This window comes from Polyodon spathula, chromosome 56, assembly GCF_017654505.1.
Source record: "Polyodon spathula isolate WHYD16114869_AA chromosome 56, ASM1765450v1, whole genome shotgun sequence".
Lineage (NCBI taxonomy): Eukaryota > Metazoa > Chordata > Actinopteri > Acipenseriformes > Polyodontidae > Polyodon > Polyodon spathula.
In genome coordinates, this window is record NC_054589.1 from 1,775,441 (window position 1) to 1,796,077 (window position 20,637).

Consider the following 20,637-nt stretch of genomic DNA (forward strand, 5'->3'; position numbering starts at 1 on the left):
GTTCCGATCAAAACACGAACACATGGCAATCACAATGACAGCGCAATATACTGTTGAAGATTCAAACTGAATGGATTTGGATAACCTACAGAGCAAATATTGGTTTCCAAAAAAATATAAATCCAATTCCCACTTTTGTTAAGGATAGTTGTTTATATATTACGGGTAGTAAAGCAATAGCACGTTTGTCGATATTAGTATTTTCAATTAATATATAGGCCTAAATATGTTTTTAGTGAAATTATATATTTTTTATATATCCCAATGTTCGGATTTATTTTATTGATTATTGATTGGTTGATGGATTTTTGTATTTATTACGTTTTTGTAAAGAACACCTGCCAGCAGTTGAATGTATATAGTTATTTATTTGTTTATATGAGTGGTAATAGAATAGCCTTGTATAGCCTACATAAACCTATAAAGCGTCAATATTTTTTAGTGTTACACTTATTATTACATTATCATTACTATATTATTATTATTATTATTATTATTATTATTATTAGTAGTAGTCGTAGTAGTAGTAGTAGTATTACTACTACTAATAATAATGCTAATAATAAATGGGACTATCCATCAATTAACAACATCGACAAACACACGTGCCATTACTTTGCTACACGTAATATGCAAATAGAAAATAGAAATATTTCATGGAAAACAAAATAAAAGACTGTTTTTATTTTTAAATAAACAATTGTCAAATACAGCAAATCAGCACTTTTATATTTTTCTATGAATAAATTATGAATGTATTAATAATGGACATGGTTTTAGAAAATGGTCCTGTTATTTTAATCGTGTTATTACAGCGGACAGGAAGCCTTCAAATCACCGTCCCTTATAAAAAGCAAATACATTTTGTGAATATCAAATCCTTGTTAAAAATAATGCACTGACCGTCAGTCTTATTTACATATGCATTATTAAACATGTTCTTAAACACGCAGGTGTCTGGAAGGGGTACAATATAATTTTCAATATAAGTGTATTTTATGCAAATCTTCCACCAAAATGCGCAGCAATCGACTAATATTAATGTGTCCCGAGACTGCACAGTATACTTGAAACTAAGGACTTAAGCGTCGTTGGCAGCCAATTCTGTGACAGTGAAGTGATTAACAGAACTCTTATTCTCTTGAACGTGTGAGTGAATTGATTTTCATCAGCGCCTGCCGTATAGGCAGAGTGAGACTCGTGTTTCGAGCCCGTGTCAATCATTCAATAAACAGGAATACTAATATTGCAGGGTTTTTTTTTTTTTTTTTTTAAGAAATATTAAGGGTTTCCCAAAAAAGCATTTATTTCCGTAAAATACAACATAAACTGGATACGTCAAAGTCTGAGAATACATGCCGACGAAAAATTTTACGTTGTGCAAACCTTTTCATAACATGAAATACTTATATGTAATAGACAGAAATGTTGTGTGTGTGTGTTGTGTGTGTGTGTGTGTGTGTGTGTGTGTGTGTATGTATATATATGATATATAATATATATATATATATATTTGGGTTTACAATTTATTAAATTTAATGTAAATACGTTTCTAAAAATTGCGATGTAAATAAATTATAAATAAAGCACACGTAAGATAGATTTATTTTAATATTTATTTCGTGTGCATTCTAAAACAATTAAAATAATAATAACACAAAAAATAAAAACGTGTTTAAATTCCATGGCTTAAGATGTATATATAATTCTTAAACAATTGGTTTCACCGTGTTTTTTATTTATTTATTTATTTATTTATATGTGTTTAAATTACATAGGCTATATACCATTAGCAGAATATTCCAAATTATAACAGGAATGCTGGCAAAGTGAAACTTTTAAATCAAATCAAATTTAAAAACATATCCGTTTGGGTAAGCTTATTTTTGAGCTGGATTGCCTGGCCATCGGCTTCCTGTTTATGTTATTGTTTCTATTGTAAAGCACCCTGGGATGCTTCGCATGATAAGAGCTATATAATAGTAAGTTGTATTGTATAATAATAATAATAATAATAATAATAATAATAATAATAATAATAATAATAATAATAAACAACTATTTGCTTTAACTTTATACATCATACTTCTAATTTTGAACCGCTGTTGACTTCTCCCCTCTCCATTTTGCATCACATTGACAGACCATTCTATCAGAGGGGCCGTTCCTTTTTAAACTGTACTCCCAGGGATGCTTAGTTTTTGTTCACAAAACAACGTGTATTAAGTATTAAACATGATTGTGGGACTCTGTCAGTCTCAATGACAGAATTGATTTTTCTGGACAAGCACGTGATGTGTATTTGTGTGTATGTAACCTGATCTGGAGAAGCTATCTGAACCAGTGCCAAACCAGAAGGGAAAATATCTTTCTCTAGGTTATTTACACCTTAGAAATTACTGACCAAATTCTATTGAAAGGATGAAACAAGAAGCTGACAAAACGTAATCCATGACTGTAAAACAAAAAACATAATTTTTCAAAACCTAATTTAATAATAAAAGTAAACACATTTGAATGATTAACTTGCCAAGATCCTCACATTAGTTATGAGTCAGACTTGGACTAATGCACTTCTGTAACGAATGGCTAACACAAAGGGGCCCCCTCTAGACCACTACAGTTACTTGTTCAAATATGTTATTGTTGAATGTTTGTAAAACCTTATAGGGATAAAAAAAAAAAAATTAAAAAAAAAAAAAACCTTAGGAAAAATTGGCTGAGTGAAGTCCAGAAAACAAAGAGTAAAACAATTAAGGGAAAGGGCTGCGGAAGTAAATTTGGGGTCATATACTGTAAACACTTGCATGTTCAGCAAACCAGACATTGTTCTCTTCATTTAGGGGTATGGGAAAGATGTTACACAAGTGCACGTTTGCATCGTCTGTAATTGTACCCACTCTGCTTTAGTTTAGGCAGTGAAGTGTACGCAGGTTCTGTACACCTTAAAGCAACCAAGTCCTGGTATGAAATATCAGTTATCTTATCAATGTATTCCTCTTGTCAAGATTCACTTTGCATGATTTTATGTCAGTCATCACAGCCTGGCGACTTTTTCAAACACTGTAGTTTAAAAGCACCCCTGTGGCATCACATTATCATAACGCTACTCTTATGTTGTGATGTGCAATATCGATATTTTAATGATATCGATATAATTTGTGTTTTGTGTCAGTTAACCTTTCCCTGCCAAATCAGTTCATGTGCAGAATGTGCCTGATCCCGACTGAAAGATTGACAAGCAATTGAGCTCAGGCACAGCTGCATAAGAGGCAGGAACCTCTCACTCGGGGTTGGGTTGTTCAGAGGAGGAACGCACGTCAAACAGAAATATAAACAATCGCTACTCGTGCTGGATTTGGACCAGCACGCTACTTGTTTGTTTATTGTCTGCCTGTTTTGGCCACCGTGCCGTTTTCTTCTTGTGAAAGTCTTATGTTTTGTTTAAACGTTTTATTTGTTAATTTATAAAATAAATGCGCATCAGCGCTTCGATCCGCAGTAGTGTCTGTCACTTCCTGGTCTGACGTTACCACAAGCCACCCTGTTCACACACACTAAAGTACTGTTTAACTATTTCTTTCCATTGACTTGCGTTTAGGTACCAAACGCTACTTGCATGCTGCATTAAATTTGGCACAATGACCATTTGGAAAGTGTTGACTGGGTTGTGCCAATTTCTGCATCCCGCCTTATTTTTTGATATGCTCACAAGTCAGCGTCTTATTCAACTTTGTCCATGCGTTTACTTGCTATTGTTCGTTTATTAATTGCATGCAGTGAAGTTTTGAGGTGGATGATGATGGAACTGTAAAACACCTTGTAAAAAGCAAAGCACCGCTAAGTTAAAGTAAGTTAATGCTTTTCATATTTAAATCTGTTAACGTTGGTGTTATGTTAATGTTTAGAATTGAATGCATAGATTTTATATTGCAGTTATGTGGTTATATTTTTCTGTGTTTTGGAAGACTTCTATATTATCGATATCAAAACAATAATCGATAACATTTTCCTACCGTTGGCCACCACTACTCTTATGTGTGTGCTCTTTCATCATTTACCATGCTTACCAACTACTCCAGCAAAGCCTTCTTCAACAAATGGGTCCGTTTCTGAAAATAAAACAGAGAGAGGTGGTTTGCAAAAGCTGCAATTAATTTCTAAAAACCACTTCACCCCACATTCAGAATTCAGGCATCAAAGCTAGTTAATAAGCCTGGTAGATGATGATCCAAGAGAAACAGTAGCTGAAAATTACACAAAGCAGGATATTAAACAGGTGAGCAATATGAAAATGTAGTGTAAAGTATCCATGAGGCAACATACACCGTGTTTGTTCCATAACCCTTAAGATATTGTAATGTATTTACCACTTCTTAAAAATGATTTTATTCATTGACTTTCGTCAGAGTAAAGCAAAACTTTCTGCCAACACCATCTATAATCAGTCACTATGTCATTATGTTCTGGTTTCCCTAAAGTCTGGTTACAGAAAGTAACAAATGTTCTCGACTTCGGCAAAGGTTGCTACCCATGGTTTCCAATGTAACTGTGAAACATCTGCTTTACATTCCATCTGTCCACTGACATCATTTAAAGAGACAAGGTCTATTCCCTGAAAAGGGAACCTTTAAAATTGTATTAGGAATAAAAAGCAGAATTCACAACCATTTTAATAAGTTTCATTACAACTAAAACAAGTTCAATTCAGGTGCAAATGACATCGTTTTTAGCAGCAGTTTTAATTCTGGAGAAGCTTGACAATGGCACAGTGGAATTTGGAAGGGCATTCCAGAACCCAAGGCTAAGAACGTACAGTGACGCAACGATAAGGACTGATGGTCAGAGCAGCTCTGTGGAGACCTCCCAGCCCAGGTCTTTTACGAGCGCAGACTGACACAGAGGTAGAGCAGACTGACACAGAGGTAGAGTGAATGCAGAACCTTATAGATGTGAACGACAATAAAATAGGACCTTCTGCCGCTTAGTGGTTTAAGAGAAGAGGGACTAAGGTTGTCATAAGTAGAACCCCAATTCCAGTCACTCAATACAATCCTACAAGGACATTTTTGTACAGACTCAAGTCCTAGTATTGTATTTATGAAATGGGTCCCAGACAAAATTTACTGTAAAGTAGGTCTTACCAAACTCTTGTCAAGATGTAAAACAACATTCGGAGGGGCCTCTCTAAAAGAACAAAAAATAAACCCAAAATGTTTTCTTGCTTTACTGTAAACATATTAGGCGTGGTGTGACCAGAACAATGAGTCTGTTTCTGTATTTACAATGATTTTATATAATGTAATGTCATCTGAAAACATAATAATACATTCTGAAAAATGTATAGTGGCCAAATCATTAACATACAAATTAAACAACAAAAGGGCCCAAAACAGACTCTTGAGGAACACCAGATATCACTGGTAACTTAGAAGAAGGTTGTCCTTGGACACCAACACTTTGCCAATACCCCATGACGTAAGAAAACCAGCCTTCACCAAACCCGTATTTACAATGTTTTGATAAAAGGACATTTGGAATGGAGTCAAAGGCTCTGGCAAGGTAAGAACAATACAGCCGCTGTACCGTAACTGGAATCAAAAGTGCATTCCCTGCTCCTGAATTAGTTCAAAAGCCAAACTGCGATTTCATTGAAATCTGGTTCAAGGAAACATAATTTTCACAAAAACTATACACAACCTTAGAGACAAAAGTGAAATTGTGCCTATAATTAGAAACCAATCCTGAATCCTTTGTGGATTGGACTCATGATTATTTCCATTGTGGTGGGACCACTCCCTAACTTAGGGACAGATTGAACAACAAAGAAAGATGTAGAGCAATGGTTTGAGCAGTGCACCTATGCATTGTAGCAGAGATGCCATCTGGGCCAGTAGCACCGTGACTTAAGTTTAAGTAATATGTCCACAACCTGGACTGGGGAGCAGCGTACATCTTCTAATAAAGACTGTGGCAAGGATGTACCAGAATCAGAGTATCAACTGGATTGAAACAAGAAGCAAAAAAGGTATTGAAAAGATTGGTTTGTGTCTGGTGAGACTTGGCCATCTGATATACAACAAGGCACTGTTCCCTTACCAGAGCCAGTCTTTATCATAGACCAACACCTCTTAGGATTTGAAAGGTTTTGAGGAATACTTTCTCATTCAGTTTTGGTTTCCCTTAGCAACTACTGGCTTGTTCATTTTGACTTCTTGTATTGTTAAGCTTAGTTCACATCTATTGGACAGTAAATAATAAACAAAAACAAATGGTCCAAATTTACGTTATTATCCACCAAAACCATCCAATACTTTGCACCGACGAAAGCAACCAACTGCAACCTGCAACTTCAAACTCTGCCAATCACAGCCTGTTAGCTCAACTGGAGCTCGGACAGTATCTTAGAACAACAACAAACCGAGACATGGACAATTCAGTAATATTGCTCCACTCAGATATCTGGCCCCCCCGCCCCGCCCCGCCACGCCACAAGCTCCGCAACATGTTTCTTTATCCATTTTTGTCTTTTCAAAATAAATCTATCCCACTTCTTTCACCATATGTGACCGGGTAGCGTAGGCAATGAGACTCAGAGACCAGAAAGCTGCAGTTTACGCACTCAAGCACTTTATTTATACAAAACAACAAACAGCCATGATCACCCATTTTATAGACCTTTGATGTGTTTTTGCATATTGCAGAAGCCCTGCCAAGGTACCTTTAAAAGGACATTCACATGAACTGTTTGAAACATGAACAAATCTTCCCACGGTCCTTCACATTACCCATGGGCATTTAAAAATTAAACATGGCACATGTAATCCTGCCGCATTCATTAAATGTCTTCAAAAGGTAAGGTGACCATTTGTTTTTGCAGATTTAGCTGCATAACTATAACTGCATACTGTACAGGGTCTTTATATTCTACTGGTCTTGCTTTAAAACTTAGTTTCCTATCCACTTTGGCTATCTGGGACCCTGTGATTATATTTTAAAACATTCCTAGTGTGTTAGCTAGTCTGTCTAAAGGGATTCTTCCATTAACTGGATCTTCCTGACCCTCAAGTATTTCTGATATCTGTTGTGGGTCCAGGCCTTGGACAGCCAACTCACCACTCTCACACTTTCACAAAATCTAAATACAATGCTTGGGGAAGATGATGGATCACATCACATAATACTGTATTACAATATCTCCTTAGAGGTTTGAGAATAAAGCTCAGCTGAATACCCCTGCTCATTGTAGTGGCTGCATAGTGACGAGCTACAGCAGGAATGAGAAGTGATATGGGTGACACATAGCACCGGTTGTAATTTCAATGCAGAACTTGTATGATAAGTTAATATGTGCAGTTGGCTAGAGGACAGTGAAACAAAGCTGAGCTCAGAAGACACTGGAAAAAACAGATGTATTGCAATGTTCTGAAATTTGGTGTTTTGATTGCCCGAATGTGCCTTATGGTTTATAATATTTTGTTCTTTGAAGTTATCTGGTTTCACAGACCCAGATTTGAACTAATAGGACTACCTAATGGTACCCTATGTATTCCAAGATAACACACTATCACAGTAAAGACACTAGGAGACACTGCTGCCTCAATCCCCTTTGCAGAAGGATCAATGGAACCCATCTCCAATCTTAATACAGCCCTGCTTTAGACTTGAATCCAGATTCAGTCAATCCCAGAACATGGACTGATCACACAACCTGGTGATCAGAAGACCTCCAAGATGACCATGTGGGCACTTGCTTGGTCATTAATATATCATCAAAACACTCAAGTCAACAAACGTTTCAGATAATGCCTTCATCAGAGTCCTTGATATGTTGTTTCACAAAAATGCCATTGTATCTATGAGCTAGAGTTTGCTCACTATGTACTGAAGTACATCTCAAGTTACCAAAAGTTCAAGTAGCTTAGATGGTAGGCAAAGAACTGGAGCTTCATGTGTGAAGCACATAAAACTATACAGTCGATATCTGTGGTTACTAGTCAAAGCAAAGGCCCGCCAACTGTTACGAGTATCATAGCTCATTAGAAAAGTCAAAGGCATTCAGATTATATATATATATATATATATATATAAATTTAGAGTGCCAAATTATTTTTAATAAAAAATAATTTCTCCCAAAGCTTCTCTCAAGCTCTCTCCTTGTAGCTCGCATGGCTATCATACAATTCATTAAAATGTTTACAAAATCTATTTGCCGTTGTTTATTTTCACCAGCAAAACCATTAACACTTGGTACTGTTTCCCCTGTAGTGCTTTCACAGTAGTAAACAGGCATGCATACTGTAATCTATTTGATAAATGTCAACTAAAATAATGTAATCAGCTGAAAGCAATTTGCATGTCTTTGGTCCTGCCAGAGGCTTATGATTTTCCTTCATTCATCTATCATGAAATGCTGTTGTTAGCCAAGATACACAATGCTCTGAAATTGCTGACATATGGAGACATAAGTACAAAAAAACCCCCAAAAAATGCCGCCATTTCTCCTTGTCTGCACATGAAATAAACTTTTGTTTAGTTAAAGGCCAGAGTATTTACAGCTATTAAGAACAATGCTTTTGAGGGTAGTTCCTACATAATGTGTCATTTCCTTAAGTTTATTAAAGAGGATTTCTGGAAAGAATATGAATTCACGCAGTATTGTAATCTTAAACAAGTGTACCTGTTCTCAACATTGTGATGTGTGTTTTCAAAACTCTCAATTATATGTCATCAATTTTAGAAAATGAAGGGCAAACAGTAAAACTAGTTTGCAATTAAATGGGATTTCAAAATGAACTAAAACACATGGCTTACGGAATCAGTGAGTAGCTTCAGATCGAATTTGATCACTATGTTACAGTATTTGCAACAATTCCGAGTGGTTCTGTTGTTCTAATATTGAGTGGTTATCTGATTTGACCTGCTTTAAACTTGCTTGGAGTTTGTCTGGAGAATCCTAAGGGCTGAACAGCCTCCCTCATTCCATTCAAATCATGTGACAATGCGACCTTTCAACTCAGCTAGCCCCACCTGCCCTGCAAACACATTACTGTCCCTCCTTTTTGGTACAGTTTTCCAATAATGACAGAGGGTTTTCAGAAGCGTCTTTTTGATTAGCTGTAAATCTGACTGGTGGAAGACATGATCAACACCTACCATGTCTGCTTGCCGTCTTAAGATATCCACCTACACTCAAGTCAGACTATTTCAGCTGGTCAGAAACAAAAAATACAGTACATGGATTATTATTGCATGAAGCAGCAAAGCTTGAGTCTGTTGCACAATTAAGAGGTTTAAATGACATTTCAATGAAGAACCTCCAAAAGGTGAGTGCTGTATTACCGTATTTGGTGATCTCCTCACAAATCAAAACACCAAAAAAGAGGCATATTTCCAAGCACTACATATTAACAATGCACCCAAAAAATAAATAAATATAAATAAATAAATAAATAAATAAATTAATCTAGACAAGAGGCATTAGGCATTGAGAGAGGGAACAATGCAACCCAGATGATACAAAGACTATGGTAATAAGTTAACAGCATACTGTATTGACTATATTAAAATTGTAAAAAACATTTAGCCATAACTGATCATCACAAGCAACAGTAAACCATATGCCCCCTTACCGACAACATGTTATGTGGCACATGTTAGCAAAATGTATGGCACTGGTTTTGATTAAAAGGAGGGGCAACCTCATTAAAAAGATTTTTTTAAAGAAGTTTGGTAGAAAACATGTAGTGGAATTAGCCAACAGACTCTATAGTTATATGCCAAGCTTTGTTTATGCATGAGTGAATTACATAAATACACCATAATCACTTCATGGCCCTTGCTCAAACAGCATGTTTCAAGAGACACACAATCATTGACAAGCACAGACTTATTTTTTTCTTTTTATTTGAGTCCAGCTCACGCGGCTGTATTTGTCCATGGACAGGCACTGGAAATAAGCAGAGAGAATGTCACTCCCACCCCCGCTCCTCTCATCCCAGCAGCTCCTTGGTTTTTGTGGTCAGCTGCTTGTCCATGTCGGCAGCAACACCATCCACCATTTGCTGGATCTGTAAAAGGAAATTTGAAGGATATTTCCTGTCATCAACTCTGATTATACATTTCTAATAATAATCTCTCATTTTTTTTGCCCTGTTTTTTTTTTTTTATTCTCTCTATTTCTATCCCCAGTGGAGGGGCTATACATTTGTTCATATGTTTGTTCCGTGTATTTTTTTTATTTTCATTTAGCTAGAAAACCATTTTGTGATGAAACTTGCTCTGAACATTCTTTAGCACATGTTACTGTGAGTATTAACATATCAGGGTACACGTAGGCTCCATGTCCTTCTTTGTGTATGCATGTATGTACAGTATACAACCAATGCAGAAAGCTACAGCTCACCATGAACCATGCACCGTCCTTTACCTGCTTCTCTATTAGCTTGATGGTGTCTTCAGAAACAGTGTCCTTCGATCTCTTGGCCTGGTTCACAGCGTTTGTTCGCACTTTTCTCAGGGATTCCTTAGCCTTGTTTGTGAACTGTTTGGCAAGCTTGGCAAGCTTTTCCCTGTGTTCTCTTGTAACTCTGTTAAACACATACAGGCACAGCTCATTAAAGACCTTGGCACCGGAAAACAGCTCCAAGCATTTGCGATGAAATACTTGACTCTTATTACTTCCCAGAAATGTGCCCTGCAGTTGCTTTTTTAATGTAATAATATGCACTGTATATCCTCTGGCCTTTGCTCATATACAAAGGACACCAAGGTCATAGCCTGAAGCCATATTCCCTTGTATTGTGATCTGTCTGATCTCAGAAACTAAGCAAGACTAGACCTCACTGGAACTCAGACTTCAACTGAATACCAGGGGCTGTACGTTGTGGTGTTGGTTTCTCAATATGGGGGCTGTATGAGATGCTGTCCTTCAGCTAAAATGTTAAACGAATGTCCATTCTGGGACAAAGGATGACATTCACAAAACCATTAGTCCCCAGGTGACGGGGACAGGGGACGACCCTCATGTTGCAAAACTAGAAATAAAATAACTGAATACCAAATAGCGCTATGGGTGTTTTACTTCTTTAAAAAACTGGTGCTAATGACACTTTGGAGTGTATAGCTTTGTGAATTCTCCCAGTATCTCCCACGGCACACACATAATAGCAGATTAAACAAGTATTACAAATGATGACAATACAGATTATATAAATAGTCCCCTTAAACATTGGTCAACCAAGGTAAAATTGGTGTGCAGCCCATTGAAGGAACTAACAAAAGAAATCTTACCTAATATGAACTAACATCATTTTATAGGGTTTCATTTTTTGTAGCAATTCAGGAGCAAAAAGTTGTCCATTTAAAGCCTGGATTTTATTTTTTGCATAAAACCAACAGATGCTTTATTCTGTGCGTCTTTCACATAACAAAATGCGAGACCAACAAATTGATGGTAACTGACATTAGTTAAATTGGAGCCATCTCCCTGGCTCCAGCTCAGGTCAACCAAGGCTCAACTTCTGGCTAAGTGGCACCAACACTTTGGATCTCATTGCTTCAAGATAACAGATAACTGTTCTAATTCTGTGCTCCCAACTAAAAACACACACGTTTACTCTGACTTATAAAAACACATGCTTACTCTGACTAATGGCATGCAAGCCTGATGGCCTTGATGAAGTCTGGGCAGGATGGGTTTGTTTTTTGGCGTTTTATTTATTTATTTGATAGATTTTGATGGGTTTTCTCATGACATTATTTATTGTTTGAGTATAGTTTTATTGTGAGGTGCCTTGGAATCCTTTCTAATGAAATATCCTTTATACAGTAAGTGTATTTTTTTCTATTATGACTAATACTATTTCAGTACTTGTTTTAATTAGCACTGCTATACCCCTTTGCAGCCAGACAGACACTAGTGGCTGAATGTAAAACTAAAGACTCAACAATTAGGATTTCCAGACACATGCAGTACACACCATCTGTTTACTGACGGCATTAACTGAAATGATTCATTCAAGGCTAATCAAACAAGTCACACTCATTCGAAATGCTAATTGTTCTTGTGAACGATTGCTGGAGATTGGAATTTATCTTCGTTTGATACAAAACAGCTGCGGTGTTCTTGTTTGAAAACAGAAACATTAAGTTTTAGTAGATATTCTAAAAATACATCAGCTATATTATCAGACACGAGGAGTCAGAGATGAGAATTTAGCAAGCTGAAGTGTTTCAGTTATGTTGTATTATATGTCAAAACTGGATTTCAATGATAAAGCATTCACATTGTTACAAGCTAATACAGGCCTACAGTTTGTGATGACAAATGGATATCCAGCTGTCTGCTGTATAAACGTTTGGTCCCAATTTATTTGGGTTAAAGTTTAACATTATACACGTAGGTGCAGACCATGAAAATTGTGTTTTTGCAACTTCAGTCTTTTAATATAATTGAGCTTGACAGCAACCCACCGTGCAGTGCAGTTTTTAAAAAAAGCCTTTTATTGACGGCTAATTTTCAAATAATAAAAAAAAACATGAACACATGTTTGAAATGTCTCTGTTTTCTTTTTTGATATTTTTTAAAGGGTTTAACTATTACCATACCAATAGATATATCTGTATAATAATGGAACACAATGCTAAAATAGTATAATTATGCACCAGGTTAAGAGTGGAATTAAACAGCTATACATCATTATAAGCACTAAACAATTTCTAATTAACATGACAATAAAATATAGGTCTGCTTAATTATTATCAATGCAAGTAAACCTCAGAGCTTAAAACAAGGCTTTAAAAGTTTCTTGCTAGTCACTCTTCATTTTTCAGAAGATTGTTGGAAGATTACCAAGGCTGCATGAGCAGCAGAGGGACTTCAAAGTTTCAGGTGGATCCACAATGGGGTTGAATGGATACAGTTTTTAAACTTTCAATGTCAAGAAAAGGGACAAGAAGAGTGCAAGACAGTTGTGTTGTGCAGATCCAATACATACGGGCAATAATAATTACAATTAGTTTTGGGAAACCATCTACTTAAATTGTGTGGCTAAAAATATACATATTTATCCAGATTCTACTGAAAAAAACATAAACAACACATTTTTAATTCCATGTTTACGTGCAAACTATATGAATATTGCTGGAATTTGTGCAAGAATGCCGCAGCATAAACATATTCTCAACACAAAGAATTCCAAATGGAATCATGGAATTCTACACATGCTATTTGGGAATAAAGATATTAGCCATATTAAATTTATTCGGAATACAGAGTTTGCATCGGAATACAGAGTTTGCATGACTGAAATATCGAAGTCCTATTATACTCATTGCATGCATAACAAAAAAAAAAAACACACCACACACACACACAATTAATTAAATAAAGAGGTGAGAAAAACATGTCTCCTACCTAACTTTCAAGAAAAACTGTTGCTTGGCTTCAAAGTGGCGACATGTAATTACTCACTTAGGAATTGGCACCCTGACCACAGCTCCATCCACCTCGGGGTTCAGGTTCATTCCGCTCTCCCTGATGGCCTTAGTGGCGGCTGCTGTAGCCTACAAGCCAGATCAAAAGGTACAGGGCATTAGTAAAATAATTACTACCATCTGCTACAAGAGGGGGCCTTGGCTGTCTAACCCAGGTTGCCAGAACATGGAAACATTTACTTCTGTTTTCAAGAATATCAGGAAGCTATATTGGGCTAGACTGCCTTTGATCCCGCTGTGAATTAGTGAATTGTGTTCACCACTCGTGATATTGTGGTGGTGCAGTGGAAAGGAAAGGAAGGAACAAGATCTGCGCAAGATCTTTTTTTTTTTTTTTAAGTTAGAATAGTCGGAGGGGCAACGTTGTTTAAGTTATACTAAAGGCTGGTAAGAGAAGGGATTTCTATATAAATAAAGTGTTTGGGGAAAAGACAAAATTATATAAAAGAAAAACAGCGTTGTTATACAAACATGTAGTAGAGAATGTGTTTACATAGCAATTAAAAAGGCATATTGCTGTAAACATATTTTAAACAAATGGACAAACAAACAGCAAACGCCTTTAGATTTCGATACCAAAGTATAAATGAATACAAATATTTGAATAGAGAAATACGAAATAAAACCTTAATTAGATAAGAATGCACTTACTAAAAACAAACAGACCCATGGACAGATGTGTACAAATGGACTGATGTTACTTCAGTTAGGATAAGCTGACTTTCAATTTTTAATTTTTAATTGTTGGAAACCATGTACTGCAGCTCAGTTTTCGGGCAATTATAGTAACTTACAATACTTTCAAGTGAGCAAACAAAAGAAAATCACAAACAGGTGGAAACACACACAAATCTATGAGTCAAGAGTTTCCTTAATAATTACATGCACTTCTGTAGGTGGTTCTTCAATTAATTACTATTGAGCCAGTGATTGAGGGATTGTCTTGATGTACTGCCTGCTACCTGGAAGCAATGGTAAAGAGCATGTCCTGCTCCAGCCCTGCTCAACAGTGCCACTGAGTCCATGCAGAGAGAGTGCTGTGCCCTTTTCCCCTTTCCCCTTTCCCACCATTAGCAACCACTGCAGGGCATTTACTGTTACTTACTGTAGCAACCCTGTCAATATGGCTGCTGTACAGCTAGGGCCAAATGCTTTGCATCACCTAGACTTTGAGGATTGAGACAATAGATATTTTATTTAGCATCATGTAATCAAAGAAAGAACATTATATCACAAAAGTCTACGGGAAGGAATAATAATTAGTACAGTACTGCATGACAGATTTTTCGAAATGTCTCATTTTTCAAATTGTCAGTTTTTCATTAAGTATATGGAAAATTACAAAGCGGCATGTAATTCAATATGTTACCGTAACATTATTCAGCAGCTTTATTACTTAGTTCTACAGGGTGATGCAAAACTTTCAGCCAGAGCTGTAGGTCAATCAGCCTGCTGTGGATAGGCATACACCAAAGACTCTTCGAATGGACAAATTAATCTGTCATGGAAAAACAGAATTTGCAAACCAAAAAAAAAAAAGTCAATTGACCAAATCTTTAATATGTTTGTGTATCTCTCTTCCACCCACCTAACAGGTGAAAGTGATGTGGAATATACTGTTATCCTGAATAATAACAGACTTTTTTTTTCCAGGAAAACACTTAATTCCTATTTTCATGCATGAGAGATTTTTGTTCACAATGTGGACACAATCCTATTCTGTCAGCAAACAGTGAATACAGACATTTAAAATTCCACTTAAATGGATACAGTAAATGTTAAATTGCTGGAAGTATATATTCCTGTACATACAGTAACATACATTCTCCATGATATGAACCATCAGACCACCATGACACCAGGCAGTTCTCTACATGCCTGTATATTTTAAACTATTTAAAGCTGTAAAATATATATACACACAAAGTACCAGTCAAAAGTTTGAGTACACTTGCTGGAAACTAGGTTTTTTTCATAATTGACAATGTTATACGTTTCTACGTTTCTGTAAATACTTGAAAATGAAAACACATGTTACAATATACAAAACAAAAAATAAGGAGTATCAAAGCAATGTTCAAGAAAATTGGAAATTGTCTCTAAATCTTGGATTCCTCAAAATAGCCACCCTTTGCCTTAATAACAGCCTCACAAACACGAGGCATTCGGTTAACAAGTTTCAGCAGGAAATCACTGTATAACTGGGTATCTCTTGAGCTGTGTGGGAAATTGCTGTGGAGATGCAAAGATAAGTGGACATTGTTAAAATTGGGGAGAAAAATCAGGGGTAAAATTATTAGGCACTAAATATAAAACAAATCAAACCAAAAACAACTTAAAATGAGTTATACTGTAGGCAACACACACTTCCAGAGAGTAGTTACTGTGTTCGAGTTAGAAATTAAACTGCAAATGTGATGCAGTTCTGTCGAGTGCACTAAAATCACGTAGAGTCACATCAACTGATTATCTCACAGGCTTTTTCGAAGCACACAATTCTGTTCAATTTTATTTCACAGGAATTTCATAGGATTCCTGGTTAATCTTTGACTACATGCTTCCACGACTCACCCTTCTGAGCACATCCCTTCATCAGAAACCGTGCTTCCCTTGTTGAAGCTTTCTTGTCACTCTGTCACTAAAGAGCCATGTCCCTGAAACCAAGTGTGGCTGCAGGAGGTTATGAAAGTCCTCTGCTTACCCCTCTGTAAATAAAAACAAGCAATTCCTTTTGTTTTTTTACCCCAAATGGTAATGTTATCTATCACCTATAGCTAACCTTAAAAGCATGACATTTAAAGGGGAACAAACTTAGATATGGATGAATGACTTGCTGTTCACAAATCAGATTTTGTTTTGGTGTAATATGCAAATGCAATACTGAAATATGCAAATACTGACATTTTGTAAATCCTGATGAACTCTGATTTGACTTTTCGCTTCTTAACCTGGATGTTGCCCAACTAAAATGTACAAATACTTTAGTAGACAAATCCTAAATGCGGACACTCTTTGTTGAAGGTGTAATATGCAGAAAAAAAAAATTCTACTCAATGAGGTGAGCCATCCCCAGCTGACCTGATACCAAGCCCAAGAGTGAGCCAGGACAATGTGGGCCCCTAGCCAGGACTGCAACGGCACTAGCATGACTCACGCTGCACGTGGCAGTGCATTCACTCGGGGTGAGCCACTGGGGACCTCTGACACAGCGTCTTTAAAGTCCAGCTCAGAAAAGTCTGCTAACTCTGTGTCTTTCACTGCTTGGGGCTGTTTTCGCTTCTGCTACAGGAACACCAAACCACAGAATGCACTAGCTCCTTCTGTTTAGAAATAACAAGCCAGGCAACCTCTGGAAGGCTTACATCGGACGGCCACCAGGGAGACGAGGCGAGTGCTTTTAATACAGTTTCAAAATGTTAGGAAAAAAAGGCGTTTCCCCTAAAATCCACTTTGAAAAACATTTTGAACAATGTGACTCGCTGTACAGCGTTTTAGAAACCACAAACCAAGCTGGGCAGCTTAAATCCAATGCAAATATTTTCTCCTAGAAGTGCTAACACCAGATACTTAACACTCCAAACACGATCATATTCCAGAGATATTAGACCATTACTTTATAAGTGCAGACAGAGGCTCTGAAGGCAGACTGCTCAGATATAAGCCTGCCCACTGAATCAACGCCCTCTACTGGCAGATATTGGAATCACATTTTTATTTCTGGCACAGTTATCAGGGAGAATTTAACATAGGAGACAGTAGGAATGTCCCCTTTGCTGTTGGACAGGAAAAATCCTCTTTTAATAAGATGGTAGCTCCGATTCTAACCTCCTACAGCATGCGGCGTCTGTATTGCTGGGGTTTGCAGATTAAGTTTAATATGCATCAGCCAATTAACTACATTTTCAAGTCATATGCCAAATTCAATTTAACCAGGGGCCATGTATAATTTGATATTTGCAGCGTGGGCAACAAAAACACGATGGGGCCATGGACAGTGGCGGATCCTGTCTGCATATTGTTACATCAAGAAATACACTAAACAGACTCACATGCATGGTTAGATGCAGGTCAGCAAACCGTTTCCTAATCAAATATCGGACCGGCAATAATAAACTATAAAATCGATGCAGTGAGAACACTTTATTATTCAAAAGCTAACAGCAAAAAAATGTGTCGACTCGTCAAACACTGCTGAAAACAAGCATGTACATATTGCTATATATAGTATAATAATATTTGCATTGAGAAAACTTATGACTATTAATTATATTATTAAAAAGCAAGAGAACTGCTTTTTCTATTAGATTCTGACATTTCTCATCAGAAATACAAGACCGTGGGAGCACCAAAGTAGCGCATCCAGCAAAGGCACTCCGCGTGGAGTGCAGGATGCTCCCTATAGCCTGGAGATTGCAGGTTTGAGTCCAGGCTATTCCACTGCCGACCGTGGACGGGAGCTCCAAGGGGGCGGCGCACAATTGACCAAGCGCCGCCCGGGTGGGGAGGGCTTAGGTCAGCCAGGGTGTCCTCGGCTCACCGCGCACCAGCGATCCCTGTAGACTGGCCGGGCGTTCGCGGGCCTGCCTGCAAGCTGCGTTATCCTCCGACGCTGTAGCTCTGAAGTGCATGCATGGCAGGCCTGCAGAGTGAAAAGACGCGGATGGCCGACAGCACACATTTCAGAGGACGCGTCTGTCCGTCTTCGTCTCTCCAGAGTCAGCGCGGGTGTGGAAGAGGTGAGCCGTGTTAATTTAAAATAAAAAATAAATAAAAAAAGAAGAATTGGGCTTTCCAAATTGTGTGAAAATGAGAAAAAATAATTGCAGATTCCAAATTAAAAAAATAAAAATAACGATAAATAAATAAATACAAGATGGAAGAGCTTTAGTCCAGCAGCGTGCAAGTAAAGCACATGTTACTGGGCAGCCAGCTAGGTTAGCCTCCAAATAAAGGGTACCAGGGCATTTAAATCCATCAATGAGTTTAATTGAGGCCAGCAAAATAAAATCCATGGTGATCAATAATTGATTAATTGTTGCATCACTGGTTAGACGTTTGGTTTTAAAGGCTTTATTTGAATGAAGTACATCAGACGATCCAATGTTTTTATAACTGTTGCATAGGTTGGTCAGTTGAAAAGAGGCAATTTCAGCAGGAACCGGAATCCTTCATTAGTCCTCCTGATCTGTAATGGATCTGAATGTTTGATACTGTTTATTATATTAACTATGATATACAGCCACTAGTTATGATCTCTAATAACTGGGTTATTACAGGAAAGGTAAAAAAGTGGAATCTCTAGATATCTAGCATTACCAGGAAAAGCTTAACTTAAGAATACTCTTGTGCTCACAGGAAGCTACTTCCCAGTGTTTTGGCATGATCTTTTACGAGTTTCTAGATGCTGCATAAGGACCTAGAATGCACACTTTCTATTTTACTGGGCTCAGATTATGCTTATACTACAAATCATTGTTACTTGCGCATACCCCTGGATGACAATATTTACTGAAACACCACAATCAAACACAAATGAATAGAAACTATTTTTGTTCCTCAGGCTTCCTCAAATTAGAAGGTTGCATCTTTTAGTTCTAATTGGAAGGTCTTGATATTCTTGCTCACGTTAGTAAAGTGTTATTGTGAGACTGCTGATTGGGTTTTTGATATACTTTTTAAACCCCCCCCCTTCCCAGGTTTACAGGAACTCTGCAGAGCACTCTGACCCCCCCCCGGGTAAGTGAGCCGCCCTTCCAGAGAGGCAGGCCGGGGGCACCAGGGCGAATGTTGCAAGGCTGTGTCTCAATCGGAATCTTTTTAAAAGGATCCCTACTGAGAGATACTGCATACCAAACATAATGCCTCAGTGAAAACCCAGCATGACTAAGAACACAAAAAAAGCGTCTGTGTATTTTACATTCCCATTACCGAAGCAGCTGACAGCGTGCTTGCTACATACAGTGAATGCGTGGGGTCTACAGTGTGGGTAAAACTTTCGCAAAGAAACTATCCAAAACACACGGGACACTCAAGCGCTTTGGCTTATGACTTCATCAGTCTGGGAAACACTGTGGCAGAGATGCATGTGTCCCTTACTGTACTTTCAAGTCCAAGTCCTCAGAACTCGCCAAATGTGTTTTACTTCAATGCAGTTTACATGTACAGGTACTTTAATGTATCAGTGTTAGAGGGTGGACGTTGGGCAACCATGCACTCCCCAAGCAGGTGTCTTAACTGCTGCACAAAGACAGGTTTGCACAAGCACTTTTACCCTAGGCTGTAGTTACAGCAGCTTTCAAAAAGTACTACTGGTATTTGGCCTTTAATGCAGTGTCGGCATTTCATGACTGCACATAGAAACCATTTTGTGATGTTTGGCACTTTTTAAAAGCTCTAGAAGGATAGCAACACCATAATTCAAATGTAATCCTAAGGAGAGTGCTTCATTGGTAAATCTACAGTATTTGTATATAACTCTTTGTTTTTAAATTTAAAAAAAACAGTCACTGAAAAATAATAATGGAGTCAAAGTCCACTAAAAATTGTAGTTGAAGTCTGGACTCATGACAAGTAATTCAAACAAAGGGTTTTTCTAGTACTGCACAACGGATGATAGATTGTTATATGGTAAGTAGCAGCGCTCCCCAAGCTTCAGACTCTGCATGTTCTCATATCTTTGTCTCTGTGCTCTGCTTGTCAAGATAGGTGTCAACAAGGCATGGTGGAGTTTGTGTTGACTCTTGGACACTTGGATCTCTTCCCATAGTCATGAACTCCTTCTAACTTCATTTTGCTTCTTAAGGGCTGCATCATAAGCATTTTCTTGCCATTAGTTATAACCTTGTCAAGTCAAAAAAGTTAAGAAGTCACACGTTTCCCATGGTATCTATTTTCTATGTAAGATTCAGAATTTCCCAAAAAGTTCATCAATTTTACTGTGAAAAAAGTCTGCAGAAAAAAATAAGCAATGTCTTAAATAAAATGCAGTGTTCACATCGTATGATGTACAGAAGTTTTGCCTGTCAGGATCTAACAAACCAACATGTGCTGTCATACGTGTGTTCTATAAGGTCACATACTCTATTTATTTTACTAAATGCAGAACGCGTACATTTCAATACAGTGCTAATACACTCAATT

General features: G+C 37.3%; 1 protein-coding gene across 2 annotated transcripts in view; it reads right to left on the reverse strand.

Moving 5' to 3' along the window:
* Positions 1-6,608: 6,608 nt before the first annotated feature.
* Positions 6,609-20,637, reverse strand: part of LOC121307515 (ribosome-recycling factor, mitochondrial-like) — a 39,322-nt gene continuing 25,293 nt past the window's right edge. Inside the window, exons 5-7 of one of the 2 annotated variants that reach the window (XM_041239700.1) lie at positions 13,475-13,566; positions 10,430-10,589; positions 6,609-10,070 (exon numbers count right to left, since the gene is read on the reverse strand). In XM_041239700.1, coding sequence (XP_041095634.1) covers positions 9,993-10,070; positions 10,430-10,589; positions 13,475-13,566 — 330 coding nt within the window. In that variant the 3' untranslated portion in view covers positions 6,609-9,992. Of the gene's footprint in view, positions 10,071-10,405; positions 10,590-13,474; positions 13,567-20,637 lie in introns of both variants that reach the window. The other variant, XM_041239699.1, reaches the window with a different exon arrangement.